The sequence below is a fragment of the Chaetodon trifascialis genome, chromosome 6, assembly GCF_039877785.1.
Source record: "Chaetodon trifascialis isolate fChaTrf1 chromosome 6, fChaTrf1.hap1, whole genome shotgun sequence".
In the NCBI taxonomy this organism is placed as follows: domain Eukaryota; kingdom Metazoa; phylum Chordata; class Actinopteri; order Chaetodontiformes; family Chaetodontidae; genus Chaetodon; species Chaetodon trifascialis.
In genome coordinates this window covers 2,024,350-2,040,476 of record NC_092061.1, presented here as the reverse complement: position 1 = coordinate 2,040,476, position 16,127 = coordinate 2,024,350, and the positions used below count along the sequence as shown (strand labels likewise).

Sequence of the window (16,127 nt, the reverse complement as noted above, 5' to 3'; positions counted from 1 at the left end):
CGTTTATTCTGCGTCTTTCAGAGTGAAGCCTGCAGGTTTAATTGCGCGGTAAACGCGCACAGAGACGCACGCGGCGGTCTTTGCAGTGACGCTTCAGCGCGACCTTTAGGGTCACTGTACCCCCATTGTTTAGCACTGACTCTGATGCATCCTCAAACGAACCACAGCTCCTCTGCTGTGTGCTGTGAGACGCGTCCCTCTCAGCTCTTTGTCTGCGGTCCAGGCTGGAGTTCGAACAGGACACCTCACTGTGCTGTTTGCGTCTCGCTGTATCAGCGCCTCCGGGCAGGCGCACGTGCTTTCCCTTTGAGTTTTAATCTCCTCCTCTGCCTGCATCCTCGCGGCTATTTCATTTAAGTTTTAATATGTGTATTTGACATTTTTGTTCATTTAGATCCACGCACCCGTCACACACGCGCACGCACGCACACTTAATTTAATTGATGCGCCTCGTGTTGTTTATTCTGTCCTCAGTGAAGATTTCTCCCCACCAGCAGCACATTGGACCAGCCTGATGTGAACACAATGTGGACCTGCGTCGTGCGGCACGTGCGCGTGCTTGTGTGACGCTATTCGGACACACGTTTCATGCACGAGGACCCTTCACCAAAAGACCATTCATATGAGCTGAGGGATACAATCTATCTGCAGGTTTTTCCTTTTTATTTAGTGTTTTCTGAGTCCGTCCGGCTCCAAAGCAGCTGGAATAAGACAAATAAAATCAGTAAGAATAATAAAGAAAAAAAACATAAATAACAACATTTCTGATGTGACGAATATCCACAATAAACTAAACAGATCCGGTTCCAGACAGCGAGCCCCGCTGCTTTTAAATGCCACGCCGTCGTGCCCCGCGGTGTTCTTTGTCTGAGCCGCTCTCAGATCAGATCTGCACACCGTCGTCGGGAATGGCGCGTGTGCCATCTGCAGGACGCCGCGGGTGAAGCACGCAGCTGGACGGCGGGTCGCGCGCTCTGTTGTTCCTCCTGCAGCTGCGTGCTTCGTATGGAGATCCCGGGCGCGTGCACAAACAGAATAACTGGAATAAAGCTCAGATCACAGGAACACTGCGGGAGGCGCAACGTGAGGAGTAACGTGAGGAGTGAGCGTCTGCAGCGCGTGCATTCAGTCCTCCTGCGGTGCTTTATTTTATTCTCTCCACTCTTGCTTCTTTTCTCTTTAGGCCAATCTTTAGGGATCCATCACAGCCACTTTTTCAATTGATTAGGAATTTCTACTTTTTTATGACACGAAGGGTAATTTTATTGTTCTGCTGTAAAATCCACCAGCTCATCCAGACCTTCCCACTGTCGGCCAAAGGCAGCAGGAGCTTTACAGTGAGGCCTGCAGGAGGTCCCTGGGGGGGGGGGGGGGAGTGTTTTCCCTCCAACCAGGAAGTACGAGACCAACATGTGAAGTCATGCACGAGCCCCGCTGGACGGATCATCTGTCACTCCTCAGCCGTCTGGGTGAGACCTCAGGCCTGTTTATGTCTTCAAGCAGCAGTGACATCAGTGAAACCTCAGACCAGGAAGTCCAACAGACCCCTCCTCCTCCTCTTCCTCACTCGATCCATCTGCCATCACCTGTGAAACGGACTCAGCCGACACCTTCTATAAACTACGGAGGTAACATTACGTGTGACGTGTGCACAGCCTCGCGCTGCTGAAGAAGGTATTAGCCAATGATAATACAGCATGCGGAGCAGCACGACACAAACAAGCCTCCTATCTCAGATCAGCTGAGTGCCACAGTCAAAAGATCCAATCTCCAAATCTGGCCTATCTAGCCATTGGCTTATGCAACTAATTAACTTCACACACCAAAATTTGAATTTAAATTAACAATTGCGAGATATCATCAGGGGACACAAAGCCCCCCACCAAGAAGTTCATGATGGGAAAAAGATGAGTGTTCGAGGAGGCGATCGGTGAAGTAAGGAGGCTTTTAGATGAGGGGATATCTCCAATTACAATCCGCCGTACACTTGTCAGCAGTAATGAAATGTTTGCTGAGAGGTTGCTATTTGTGGCTGCTAGATTGGATGATGCTGCTCCACTGCCCCCACTAACAATTATATTCCTCGCATAAATTTCCCCTCCACCTCTTCTTTTGTGCCAACTGTCGGCCAGATGTACCTGCGACTGTCCACGCCGCCGCGGCATAATGAAACCACTGTGTTAGGCAGGTAGGACATCGTCCTCCTGCAGGACGCGTCTCCAGAGCCACAGAAGAAGAAAATAAAGGAAAAAAAATTTCTGCGTCTTTTATTGTTTTTAAAGAATTACATAATGCATTAATCACAGTAAAGACAAACCGGCTTTCCCCGCATGTCATAATTGTGCAAGCTTACAGTTAAATGTAAAATTAGATGTAAAACTTTTTTTTTTTTTTCTCTGCTCGGCCTTTCGACTCAGTTGCACAGGGAGCAGAGCAGCCTCTTCAGCCACCGTCCAGCGCTTTGCGTACGATCAGCTAAACCTTCGGTCGAGTGTGTGTGTGTGCGTTTTAATGCTGTGCTGTGCTGATCAGTGCTCCACGGGGTCACGTGTAGCTGAAACATAAGCCAGGTCCAAATCATTTCATCAGATCTGTAGAGTCTGTATTTCCAATTAAAGTGACATCACATAAACCTAATTAGTATAGATGCAACCTGCAACTTGATTTTCCAGTGCATGGTTTTCTCATCAAACTGATTACACTGACTGTACGCTGCACAGACGTACGCCTGCGTGCTCGTGCTGCTGCAGACGGATGTGAAGACGCATTTGTGATGTCGCCCATAAACGTGAACGTTCATCAGCTCGAAGGAGTAACAGTCAGGTGCGTAACGAACAGCGTCTTCACGTGAAACGACTGCCCAGAATGCACTGCTCCCTGTCAATCTGCTCAGGAAAACATCCGCTTGTGCAAAATAAATCGAGTTCTGATATGCGAGTATCAGGGACACAGAGGGAAGCTTTGCGTCCTCTTGCAGGTTGAATTACTGGCCTGTGGCAGATGCTAATCCTGTTCTACTGTTCGTCATGACAGAGCGTACAGACCATCCAATGACTTCATGCAAGAGGAGGCAGAGGGTCAAGCAATCGCACCGTCGTCTCACGCACACTCACTAGATAAAAACCACGCTCACGTACTACACCAACCACTTTAGCATAAACTGCAAGTCAGTAACAAGTCAATAGTGTTGATTATTTGCTCTTCTATCCTACTGTGTGTTGTGCTGTCAGGTCGTGGGTTATCCCAAACTATGATACAGGTGGCAAAAATGAAGCAGAGGGTTCAAGAGGAGAGGAGTTTTAGTCACTTCTGGATAATTAAAGACATGCTCGTACTATAACTGGAAAGATACAATGACACTGGGATATCACAGCACGCCAAACTGGGAGGAAAAAAAAAAGTTTAAGTGCACATAAACACGAGTCCCTTTGTTGAACTTATGAGGAGGTAGAGAGCTAATATCCAATGGTTCACCAGTCCGCCCATGTGGACATGTGGCGTCGCAGGCGTGAGAGCAGGAAACAAAGCGTCGAGCATCACAGCAGCTCAGCGTCCACCTTTCCCAGCATCCCCTCAGTGTGTTCCTATTACTTCTACCAGTGCAAAAAGGATCCAGTCCTCTGTTGTCAACCAATGCGGGACAGTGACTGTGTACAGACTGATATCAGGCTTCAACTCTGAGGTAGGACCGAGAAAGCAAGGGGGACATTTGGACATTTGCATTAAAGGGACTGAGTGATGTGGCGGTGCGTGGTTGGCCCGTTGGAGTGTGTTGGTGTGCGTGTGTGTGTGGGTTTAATAACTATGCTGGGTTAAAAAAAAAAAAAACTACCTGTACAGAGCGCCCCACGTCAAAGGCACTATTTTCAATGTCTCCATAAATGCCACCGCTGCTCTGCGCCTGAGTCGACCCTGTCTGCGTCCACAGACGGCTCCCGGCCCCCCCGACTCTGCTCTCCCAGCAGGTTCGTTACAGTCACACGACGCCTCAGACATCTCGAATGGGCACGATATGCATCTGCGCTTTCTTCTTAAATCAGATAAACAAAGCATTAAATAGAATTACAGAAATAAATACATTTTATTTCATATAAATATGCGGGCCCTCGCGTCCAAATTGTCACTGACACACTGGTTTTTGGGAATAAGATGAAGTAAACAGTTCCTGAAATAAGCTGCCCTGCTGTCTGGTGCGCTAACCTTGCGAGTCGTACGGTTGCTGTGAATTGATCTCAGTGTTTATGAGTCACTAAATCCCGTCAGTAACTGCCGCGCACTGTAAAGCCTGGCTACAACGCCGTCAATGAACACTGTACTGTCACTTCATTGGAAGCCCTTCCCTCTCACTCAGGGGAAAAGATCAGTGATCACATGAAGGAAGTCTGGTCCCTTTACATCAGGATTATCTTTTAGGTGGATTTAATGTCATATTGGTAATGGTAACTGTGTATATATACAATCCTACTACAGACCCCCAAAGTGAAACATGATTGAAGAGACAAAAAGGAAAAATCCAAATCAGGTTCAAAGTTAACATATTGCCAATTTTTCCCCCAAGGCCGTTTTTTTTCTTTTTTTCAGCACGGCTAAAACCTGGATTTGTCCACAAACGTACAATAATATATATTTTGCAATCTTTCAACGTCTCTGGCTATGTACAAGCTATACAAATAAAGAGGCGGCTGAGGGCCAGGTTTTCTAAGCTGTGCAGAGGGAGCAGTTGGTTGGGAAGTCTCCCAGTCTCCCGGCTCCTTCCCCCGCAGTCTGCCCATACAGGTGGCTGTTCTGCTTCACTTGCGATCGTCGATGGTCTTAATGAATTCCAGCGCCGCGGTGAACTGCATCCACCAATAGCACTCCTCCCCACTCAGCCGGCTGGCATAGAAATTATTGATGTACTGAACGGTGGACAGCAGGCAGGGCGGGTTTGCCTGGAGGGGAGGAGATGTGGGGATGGGCCCACATTAGCCGCTGAAAGAAGCTCATGCAATGCCGTACAGATTACAATCATAAATATGTAAATATGTAAAATGCATCCACACGGGTTAGCAGACAGCAGCCTTGCAGTTACTGTACAGTCGTTAGGGGAAAGATTTTCTCACCATTCTCAGTCTTCAGCCATAAAAAGCTGATAAATGATCACCACTGACTGAGCTTTAAGACTGAAGGGCAGACTCACCCTGATGAGGACAAAGACGAGCACGGGGACAAAGTCGTCCGCTCCAGGGACGGAGTCTTCGTTGGCCAGGCTGAGGAGGTTCATGATGGTGGAGCACATGCGCAGTATGCACTGGACTTTGTCTCGCGGCGTCTTGTAGGCGTTGATGGTCCTGATCTCAGACTGGGCAGAGGGCCAGGGGGCCTCCTTCAGGTACACCTGCAGCCAGACGAGGGTCACAAACAACACTCAATGACGAGCGCTCTCTGGAGCTACGTGTGCCGACAAGCCTGCATGACTGCATGAATGCCATACCTCTGGGACCTGAAGAGCTTTGTGATTGGCCGTCACTACTTTTGAGAGCCGCTGGATGTGCTCGTGGAAAAGCCTGCGTGAGACAAAACAGCTCAGTTCAAGACAACAAAGAGACACGTTCTGTCCAACCCCGCGGTGCAGCTGCTGAAGACGCAAACACTACAGTGTGTACAGTTCATCCAGTGACTCACTAAGCGTTTGAAGGAAAGGCCTGCCGGGCCTGTTAGCAGCTAAAATTAGCATTCATCATCTCTAGCGTCGTACTTGCTGTACAGTATACACATGCAGGATTTGGTGATATGACATCATGACTTTCATCTGAACCATGTTTGACCAGTTTTACTCTGAAAGTGTGACATGACAAAGCTTTCCTCTCTGAACTTCACATATTCACACGCTGCTGCTCAATGAAAAAGACGGGATCTGAAACATGACGTCGTTATCAACCAACACTCCCAATGAAACACGTTTCTCTGGGCGCGGCCTCAAAGTCTACTCTCTGACTGACGTTACTTTGGATCCTGAAGGGGTTTTAAATCAAATGGAACCGTTCCAGCTTGTCCCAGCCACTCACTGGTCTCTGAGAATATCTCCATCCTGGTTGGGGTAGAAGGCCAGTTTGAAGATGCGGTTCATAACGCTGCGCTCGATCGCCATCTGGGCGTCCTGCAGCTGGTCCTCGCTCGCATACTGCCAAATGGCATCACGGGCCATGGCGCCATACAGGTAGCGCAGAAAATCCTCCACTGCGGCTGTCTTGTCATCGGCTGCTGTGCAGCCCTGGAACGCTGGGGGGGGGGGGCAGAGAAACAGCAGATGTAACAGCGGCACAGGATGGAGCTGCAGCCCCGACTGTGCAACAACAGGCAGGTCTGAAGAGAGTCGAGCTGTGAAGAGGTGCTGCGTGGAGACTTCAGGTACTTAAAACACCTTCTGATGTTTAACATAAAGAAGGGAACAAATCTCTGAGCACCGCCATCATACCTACGACATAAACTGTCATGTGTAATTTGCCACAGTAGGACAAAGAAGTGCTCGGCGAGGGCAGAGTTTCCCCGGAGGTGAAGATGCACAGATACCTTTGATGAAGTCGAGCATCCTGGACTCCATGTGTTCGAGAAGCAGCCGGACGCAGACCGTGGTGAAGTAGCGGTTCGCCACCTCCTTGTCTCTCAGCACCCTCTGGAGGAGCCTCTCCAGATGGGCCTGAGAGGTCTGCAGGCCCTGACGACATCTGGTGAGATAAGCTATGTACGGCGCCCGCTTTCTGGAGGGAACGCACACAAACATTTCTCTTTTATTATCGCCGCTGTACTGCAGGCTGCCTAAAACATCGTGTGCTGAAGAAAGAAAAGATAACAAAATGAAACACCCGTTATGTGGGCCTGCATCGTCTCCCCTGGCCGCCACACTTACCTGTAATCCTCAGCGATGGCAGCCAGCAGCTTCCTGCAGGTGCGCGCGTCGAAGCGGCTGACGCAGCGCGTGGTCTCCTGGATCTGGGCCATCTGGTTCTTATCCTGGAGGTTGATGGCCTCTGCTAGCTGAACCTTCAGGAAGCAGACGATCTCATTGTCTGAGAGGATGAAAGGGAGACGGCATCAGACGACAGCTCGCGGCTCAGACGAGCGGCTGGTCGCTGTGATCTGATCAAGCTGCTGCATCCGCTTGACAACGTGACTGATGGCCACAAAGATGGAGTCATGGTTTACTGTTGACCATTTCAGAGGACGCCACTTCATTGTGAATGTCCCGCCTCAGGATGTGAAGCAGGCTCCCTGCAGAACTGCTGTGAGTCTCTGTGTTGGACCAGTATCATCTGTGTGGTTACACGAGTATCTCTAATACGTTCACTGGTTTAATAATGCCACACTTCGCTGCCACCATATGGGAATTCTCTTTTAACATCCCCCACTCTTCCAACCTTGCCCCAAACCTTGGAAGGCCAGTCAGAAGGTGAAGGTGGTACAGATTTGGTGTCTTGCTTAAGGACACTTTCAGCAGGTTGGAGGCTTGCCAACATTAAGGTCTTGTACTCTGCTCCCCACGGAGAGCTGTGACAAAGATACCCGAAGTCTGAGAGACGCTACCGAGTTCAAAATAATACAGTCTGCCTCCAAACATGCTGTAGATGAACTGTGCTCATGTCCTCACTGGTTATTTGTCACTACAGAAGCGCTAATACCTGTCTAGCACCAGGTATGCATGTTAGTTGCGTGTTAGCTTGTTTTGCATGTAGCACTGATGCTACAGAGGATGAACGTTCTGTCGAACAGGCCACAAAAGTAAAGAAACGTCTGTTATGACGAGCGGTGCAGTACATCATCACTTCGACAGGTAAGGACGCTCATGTGGCACACACAGGGCAACATCCAAACCTGAGCAACATGTTTCCAGACAAATGTTTTCTGTTTTTTGCACATAATGAAAAGCTGTAGGGACGAAACGCCTCTTTCTGTAAGAAACATCCAACACTTCACTTACTCTTCAAAGCAGAACAACTCATTTAAAACTACAGAGTAGATCTGTGACGTGTTTTGTCTTTTCTGGAGCCTCCCGACAACAGAACAGCAGCTGCTGCTGCTCATCCCGTCTCCACTCGCCGTATGGCCACACATTAACTTAGCCTTATCTTAAGCTAACATGAAGCTCAGTGACTGTTTATTTATCAGAATATATAGCTTAACACTGCAACCCTCTGACACGCTGGATATTATTTTTTACTTTTGACTTAAAACGGAAATGAGAAAAATGGGAATATTTCACTAAGTGTGTGATTAAAAACAAAATTGTGAAGCCTGTCAGAAAAGTACTTAACTTGAGTTTGTTGTAATTAAGTCATTTTTGTTTAATAAAGTCTTCATTTATTTCAAAATTTCTAAGTAAAATTCTATCATGGCAGCCGGTTTAAGAATGGAAATGCAGGAGCTGTAATACTTCAGTGACTATCACAGGATAGATTTCTGCCTACCTTCAGAGTCCATGTGGTCGGGCAGCCCGTTTCGTGTGGTTGCAGGAGCCATGATGGGCAGAGCCACCGAGTCTGCGGAGCACAACGCCAACCGCAGCTTCTTCTTTGCATCACTGGAGCAGGCAAACAGAGAAAAACAACTCTAATGAACAGCGATGGCTGCGAACGTCTGCTATGAGAACCAGGAAGTGTTGGCGGGTTGTGAATTGGGCTTTGTGGTTTTGTGCAGGACTGCAGATTTCAGACCTGAATGAGAACTTGGAGTCGTGCTGCTGCGCTGTCTGGCTGGCTGAGTCTGGAAGGTCATCTGTGGAAATGTTCTGCAGAGTGTCTTCTCTGGGAGAGTCGTGCACGTTGTCCTCAACACAAAGATCTGTCAACGTGCAAAAACAGGCCAATTACACGATCGATCTACGGCGCTGTGCAGTCGCCACATGCACGCAGTGTTTGCTCCTGACCTCCTGTCCCGTCGTACGAAGCTCCGCCGGTGGCGCCATCACTCGGGCTGGTCCTCTTGATGTTCCTGTACTTGTCCAGGATGTCTTCAGCTGCCTGTGCTTGACAGCTCTGTCTGGGCAGCGGGTCGTCTGATGAACCCACCCACAAACAAGATGCATTAAAATTAAAGGCACTTTGACAGAGGTCACACGGTGTTCAGGGTGCGTTCAGCAGCGCGAGGAGTGCGATGAAACCAAAGCAGGACAGACCTTGTGGGATACGCTCCTGGGAAATGTCGTCTTTCTCCTGCTTGTCCCTTTTCCGAAACGCTGCTATGGGAGCTGCAGAGGAGAGACACGATTGGTGGACTGACAAGACTCTGACTCTCACTGGATGACAAGCTGATCATGAGTCGCCTGCTGACAGCCACTGTGCTAAATCTTTGGGTTTGCATTGAGACTGAATATCTCAATACTGGATGTATGGTCATTCAGTACCAAAAAAAGCCCAGTGTAAAACTTTAAGGAAAAAGCAAAAGAATATTGAGATGGTGCATTAACCACTGGTTCATAGCAGAATATCACAAAGGTCCACTGTAAGTCCAGTCAATATAGATGTGAATACGCAGAATGGTGCTTGTCCTGTTAACACAGAGGTGCAAACAGGACAAACAGGAGAGACAATTTGATGACACACACGGGACACACTGGGTCGAGTGTCTACACTGATATTCTGTATTCTCCATACAGCAAAATGGAAACAAACTGTATCACAAACAAAAACAGGGGTGGCAAAACAGATGCATGGATGAGGGGTGTGGGGAGGCTGCACCATGTCACATCACAGCTCTACAGCGCTACGGCGACATCTACAAAGCAGCGTGGGCGCAGCCGCCGGCTCCAGCAGAAAAGCTAGCTCAATGACGACAGCGTGGAAGCGTTACCTGGGACATCACTCTCAGCCGTCCAATACAGCACTGTGAGGGACACAACAGACAGGGTTGGCCTTTCACACACAGGCTGCCGCTCAGCCGGACAGCTGAGCGAGCGTCACCATGCAGAGCAACAGGACGAACACAACGCGCTCCGCGGACGTTTGGCGGGTTTGGTGGCTCGAGCTTCACGGCTCTCTGCTCCTCCACTTTATGAATATCAATTCAATGTTTACTTAAGAAACATCATTATCTCAAAGAGTAATAAGCAGCCATTCTGTGTGGGCACAGCTCATTATTTCCCAGACAGATGTATGAGAGATGGTTGCAGAGTAGAACTGCAACAAGAGATGTGTCATCTATCAGCGCTGATGACAGAAAGGTCTATCTAATGACCATTAGCCGCCGGCTGACAGCACTGCTGGGAGGGCTACAGCCATACAATCTACACAGCTAAAGCTCCTCTGATGACTGATTAGCTTTGAAAAGTCTATATAAATCTGCAGCCAGTGAGACGTGAGAGAAAAAAGACTGGACACGTCTCTGGAGAAACTTCAAACAACAAGAAACATAATTTTCCAACTGGAGCATCAGCAGCCGAGTGGACAACATGCATCATCATTCTCTTTCTCACGTTATAAATTGCTTTTCGCTCTGCTCTTTAAAGTGTGATATTTCCTGTCAGCTGCGATTAGGAGAACTTTTTTTTCCGCAACAAAACACAAAGGAGCGCAGCAATCAAACAGATCACTTTTAAATGTAGAAAAGGTTGTTTTTCAGCGTAGGAAAGAGGGCGCGCTCACGCTGACGGGCGCCTGGCTTCCTTACCTTTGGGAATGGCTGACACGAAGCGTTTCTTCCACCATGGCCTGTTGCGATCAGACTTCTCGTCGTCGCTGTCTTTCCTGTCCTCTGCCTTTGGAAGGAAATTACCACGACACAGTCAGACACCAGCAGATTATTAGACACAACAGCTGGAACTCACTGGAAATGTAATTATTTATGTGTTTTCCAGCTGTTCCTCAGCAGAGACAGAAAAAAAACATCTATGGTAGTACTTCGCCGTTGCTGCGTACCTCTCCTTTCAGGGAGTCCTTGCTGGGGGACGAGGACGGTCCTAAGGCGAAGGCCCCGGCAGGGTCGCGCTCTTCGACTGCCACCCGCCGGTTAAGGCCGGGGTCGCTTGTGGGCCGGCGGCCTGGGCACACGATGTCAGAGCTGCGGCTGCGGACCAGCCTGTCAGGGAAGGAGTGGCGCTGCTTGGTGTGCTCCAGCTCGGCCTGGGCCAGGCAGTGAGGCGTGAAGAGAGAGTGGCGTGTCTCCTGCCCCAGGGCACTGGCTTCAGGGATGGGAGGATCGGGGGGAGGGTGAGCGGGCCTGGCGTAGTGCACTTTAGGCCTCACTATTGTTCCGGTGGAGGAACCTGAAGGGGGAAAAGACGTTGATGGAACAGAGCACATTTAAACATCCCTGCACACCTCGAATGAGCAGCTTTCATTGTACTCTGCTTCCTTTGAGTTACTTACTGACCAGCCCAATGCACAGGCTTCACAAATACTGCTTTCCCCAAACATACTTGTGTTTTTAAAGCCTTAAACTTAAACTGGTTAACTAAGACGTAGCATTGTTCTGTACCACAAAATCTCTAAAGAGTAGTTGCTAAACATTATAAAACCAGTGGAAAAAAAAAGTGGGAAAGAGAGCTAAAGAGAGATGTTGGTGGGAGATGAGCCCTAGGTGTAGGTAGGCCACCTGTTCCAAGGGTACGCTCTCTCTCCTGAAAGGCTTCCAATGGCAGCCTCGTGCCATGAGCACAGTGGGACGAGGGGACAGTGCCAAAGAGCCTGGGGTGAGGTCTCTCAACCTGTCATCCCTTCACCTTGCCACAGACACAGCCGCGACCATTCCTCTCTCACACATTTTCCACCTGCACTACAAACAAAACGCACACGATGTCCGCTAAGAATAATTTGGGACATCAAAGGGCCGAATGAAATGACGTCTCACTCTCACTTCTAATAAGTTTGGTAATCGGGGTGAGGCTTATGCGAGCAGCGCAGGCGCTCTGCTGGTTCATTTCGGAGCTCAAGCTGTTCTGCGAGCCCATGACATTAGGGTAGGGATTTAATGACACTCATTTCTAGCTCTGATTGGCTCCAGAACATTCTGGGAGAGTAAATTACCTTCAGCAGAGGAGAGGGGATCGAACATGGCCAGCAAGGAATCAGACTGTGAGGGCGGGGATGTCAGATGGTGCGCTCCTGTAAAAACACAAGCGGGTACAAGACAATTAAGAGCATTTAGGAGATTAATACGCAAATACACACAGCTGTTATTTAAAAAAACAAACCAGGATGACAAAGATTATTTTAGCCTACACTTTAACTTTATGTAACAATGACAGGAGTTTAGAACTAGTCAGTAATTCAGCTTGGGGGCAGCTGTGGAGGTGACAGGGATTGATGGTTGTGGCTGATGCTGCTCAGACCGGACAGACACCGGAATGATTGCTTAGCTAGCGTAGCGGGGATGTGACACTACCCTACCGTGGCCTGACTCCTCCCCATCTGGACTGGTCACAGAGTCCTTCCCTCCAAAGTCTGAGCTGCACTCTGACCGCAGGTCCTCGATCTTGTTCGGGATGTCTTCTGAGGTCGCGCTGATACCTGCAGCCGGAAACCAACGACACAAAAACAGTTTCAGACATTCAGGACGAAAGCAACTCCACACAGGAAAACACTTCAGCTTGGCAGCAGTCAAAAAGCAGAACCTGCATGTTCAGTGTCTCTCAAACAAAAGAGGATATTTTTCTCTTTAGACTACACTGCATGGTGTCTCTGAGATGGGAACCCACTGGGAACTCTAAATTGGTAGCGTAAGCTCCCATGGGTTAGAGGAAAGACACAGATAAGAGTGATCATCAGATGCAGACTATCCATCGAGCGGATCCCGCGGGACGTTTTCCTGTGAGCTGAGCCAGGAACATCACCGCTGGCTTCTTAATCTGGGATACTACTTCATGCATGTCAACGTGGCATGTCCACCTGAGCCCACGGAAAAGACAAACAGCAACAGCCTGTGTCACGCAGAAACATTCACACTGACCCCATTACACCGGTTAAAACCCCCCCAGCACCATGACCGCTCGACACAGAATCAAGGAGAGCGACAAACAGGCGGTTTATTAACCAGGATTTAACAATGCAGGTGAATTTATGACTTTCTCAACTCATAGGAGGAGAAGGAGAAAAGCTGTGAGGTGGAGGAGATGAGAGGAGGCCAGACTCATACCGGACACGACGCTGAGGCCCGGCGTGCTGGGTCTCGAGCTGACCTCTCTGACCTCGGTGTCGTCTGAGGTGCTGCCGACCCCTGAGCAGCTCTCCAGCTCCTGCAGACGCTCCTCCTGCTTCAGGTCTGGGGCTTCTGCGAACGGACGAGAAAGGAAAAAACAGACTGTGTCTTTATAAAAAGCCTTCCGAGACAAGAATTTGTTCATTGCTCATTTGAAGTGTGGATAAAGCACCATTTAATAGAAACTCATAATCCACTGTATGTGTGGCAGTTTGCTCCAGATGATGGTCTTTCTCTCTCTAAGCCCCCCCAGTTATGATTATTGAGAAACCAAGTGCACACATATGCATGAAATCAAACAAAGCATACATTACCATGTCCTAACTGCCAAACCAAACCATAAAGGTAGTGCAGCCAATTCTTTGGCTACCCAATGGAGCTGTTGGGTCGAACCCAGAGGCTCCATACTAACAGCAGTACTCATTTGCATGCTCGTTAGTAATAATGTGTTGCTGAAGTGCTCTTCAGAGTGTAGTTTTCTGCTGCCTAGCCATGAAACAAGCGCCGTACTCCAAGCAAGCCTCCGATCGTGCTATTACTGAGCAGAACAGGGGCAGCAAACGGAACAAAAAGCAATCAAGACACTCATGCATGTCATTTGTGCGCTGCACATATTGAAGTGGTGTACTACTTCAATTAACATAAGGCCCAGGCTTTTCAAAGAAACACTTAACACAGTTAATAAAACACTCTGCTGATTTTCACAAAACACTGCCTTTCAAAACGGGGAGTTAAGCACATGATCTCTCATTAATGAAAGGTTTGGTGAATGTTCAGTTTGCAAAAGCAGACACAGAAAGTGTAATATTTGATTTCTGAGAGAGTGTTTCTATCACACGGACGTAAACAGACGCTCTGTCATCGTTGTCCGAACACTGTACGATGTAAACATCCGTCTCAGAGCAACGCAGCCAGATAAAAAACACTGACACCACGTAGACTGACTGAGGACAGCTGCCGTCCTCGTGCTTCCCTCCCCACTGCTCCACCACAGGTGCAAACACACCTGGTGGTCCCTCTAAGGAAACTCAGAGCTGCCTTTTACTGGCACACGCAGATCTGCCCTGAAAGACAGACAAGTTCACACAAATACGCTGACAGATGCACGCGCACGTCTTTCCTGTGGAATGCCGTGCGGCCACACCTGGCGTCCCAGCCCCCACCGCAGCGAACAAACATGAACATCTGAGCCTGCCGAGGAGACGAAGACGACGACCGTCTACGGCGACAGGGTGAACCTGGCTCCCTACCTGAGTCGCTGGGAAGCACCTCCACGCTCCAGGCCTCGCTCGTGGTCTCGGAGATGGTGGAGCCATAGGGGTCCAGCAGCACTGAACCCGAGCCAGGAAGACACAGCAGGCTGCCGAGCATGTTCTCTGCAGCCGCCCCTGAGAGCACAGAGACAGACAGAGTTAACCTTCCAAAGCAGGAAGCAGCTTTCATTTTGTCTGGAGAAGTGTTGGAGCAGCAGAAAGTCACCTCTGAAGTCACAAAGTCATCCTGAAGGCACCTTTTTGCTCTCTACCAAGTGCTGCTAAGGCACTGTGTTGATTCATATTCTGTAATTAGCTCGAATAAATTATTCAGGCCTTAAATATGAGCAACTTGTGAATGCCACAACAGGAATGATGCCTCTGATAAAAGGCCTTTTCAGTTACATGCATGTTCATATTAGTGCTCCATTTCATCAAATTTTGATTTTATTTTTGGTACTGGGCTGCAACTAATGATTACTTTAACTGTCAGTAAATGCGTCCATTTTTTTTGCCAATTAAGAAATTAATTATTTAGTCTAAAAATGTTTAAATGCCTATTTCAACTTCCTTCAGCTCACAGTAAAATATCCAAGTTGGTAGTTTTGAAACAGGTCAAAACGCAGAGATATTCAACTTATTATGACATAAAGACACTGAAAAGCAGCATATTGTCACATGAGAGCTGGAACAGGCACATTTTTTTATTTATAATTCATTTTCTTTTCATCCACGAGTCATCTTAATTAAAAGCCGTTCCATCACCTTTACCGTATGCCTTCAGGTCTGAACGTACGCCCTGAAAAGACCAGACAAACCCTGTGTGTGGACGAGGCTTCAGAGACACTGAGCTTTGTATACAGACACACAGAGAGAGTTGGAGGTCACATGCATTTCATGCTGGGACCCACAGGCACATATACCACTGTGCCAAAGGTCAGAGGTTAATGGTAATATCTCACCCTTCCCTGGCCTCCGGGGCCATGACTTTGAGCCGCTGATTAAGCCTAGCATTACTCACGACCAAATTACCGCTTCGCCCACCCCTCCACAGCACAAAGTCCTCAGCACAATGTCCCTCCATCTCCATTTGGGAAGCCGTGGCTTAACAAGGCGGAAGAATGCGGAGGAGGGGGAAACAGCTAGCAGGTGTGAGTGGGAGTCAGCGGCCAAGGCTCAAGACCAAAAAGTGGAGCTGCGGTCGCCGCGCCCCCTGGTATGTCACGCTTCCACTTCATGGCACACGCACGCCATGAGCACGCATGCATGCCAGCACCCAGGCAACAGTGTGCACTGATGTTGGCGGGGGCAGGGCTCTCAATGACGGTGGGAGAGCTCTATCCTGCTGTCCGTGTTTACAGTCTTCAAGGTAGGGGCGCAGAGTACTTGTCTTTCAGGTGGATGATTAAATGAGTGGCACAACAAGAAGTGAAACAATTAGAATTTCTGCCTCATTATCATGGTAATCTTATCAGTGGGATAATGAGGTATTAATGGATATTTAATGTGCATCTCATAACCCAATCCCTTGGAGAAAACACATAAGGAAATCGCTGTAAATTCACTTAATGATGGAAAAGTCCCCCAACGCCATATTCCGAAGAATGAAAAATGGTGGATGCAAATGAGAAGGAACCAAGGTCAATAAGACTGCAGGGACTGAGTGAATGTCAGAGAGAGAGAGAGGAGGATAGAGATGGGCAGGGG

At 48.6% G+C, this 16,127-nt stretch overlaps 1 protein-coding gene across 9 annotated transcripts in view; it reads right to left on the bottom strand.

The window, feature by feature from the left end:
• Positions 1–2,241: 2,241 nt before the first annotated feature.
• Positions 2,242–16,127, bottom strand: part of gapvd1 (GTPase activating protein and VPS9 domains 1) — a 28,310-nt gene continuing 14,424 nt past the window's right edge. For 5 of the 9 annotated variants that reach the window (XM_070964338.1, XM_070964339.1, XM_070964340.1 and 2 more), the window contains 17 exons: positions 14,418–14,555; positions 13,105–13,239; positions 12,360–12,479; positions 11,997–12,074; positions 10,890–11,236; positions 10,642–10,729; positions 9,826–9,858; positions 9,152–9,223; positions 8,903–9,031; positions 8,691–8,817; positions 8,445–8,557; positions 6,890–7,049; positions 6,553–6,740; positions 6,048–6,261; positions 5,474–5,546; positions 5,180–5,377; positions 2,246–4,931 (listed from right to left, as the gene is read on the bottom strand). In XM_070964338.1, coding sequence (XP_070820439.1) covers positions 4,791–4,931; positions 5,180–5,377; positions 5,474–5,546; positions 6,048–6,261; positions 6,553–6,740; positions 6,890–7,049; positions 8,445–8,557; positions 8,691–8,817; positions 8,903–9,031; positions 9,152–9,223; positions 9,826–9,858; positions 10,642–10,729; positions 10,890–11,236; positions 11,997–12,074; positions 12,360–12,479; positions 13,105–13,239; positions 14,418–14,555 — 2,354 coding nt within the window. In that variant the 3' untranslated portion in view covers positions 2,246–4,790. Of the gene's footprint in view, positions 4,932–5,179; positions 5,378–5,473; positions 5,547–6,047; positions 6,262–6,552; positions 6,741–6,889; positions 7,050–8,444; positions 8,558–8,690; positions 8,818–8,902; positions 9,032–9,151; positions 9,224–9,825; positions 9,859–10,641; positions 10,730–10,889; positions 11,237–11,996; positions 12,075–12,359; positions 12,480–13,104; positions 13,240–14,417; positions 14,556–16,127 lie in introns of all 9 variants that reach the window. The other 4 variants (XM_070964343.1, XM_070964341.1, XM_070964346.1 and 1 more) reach the window with 1 other exon arrangement.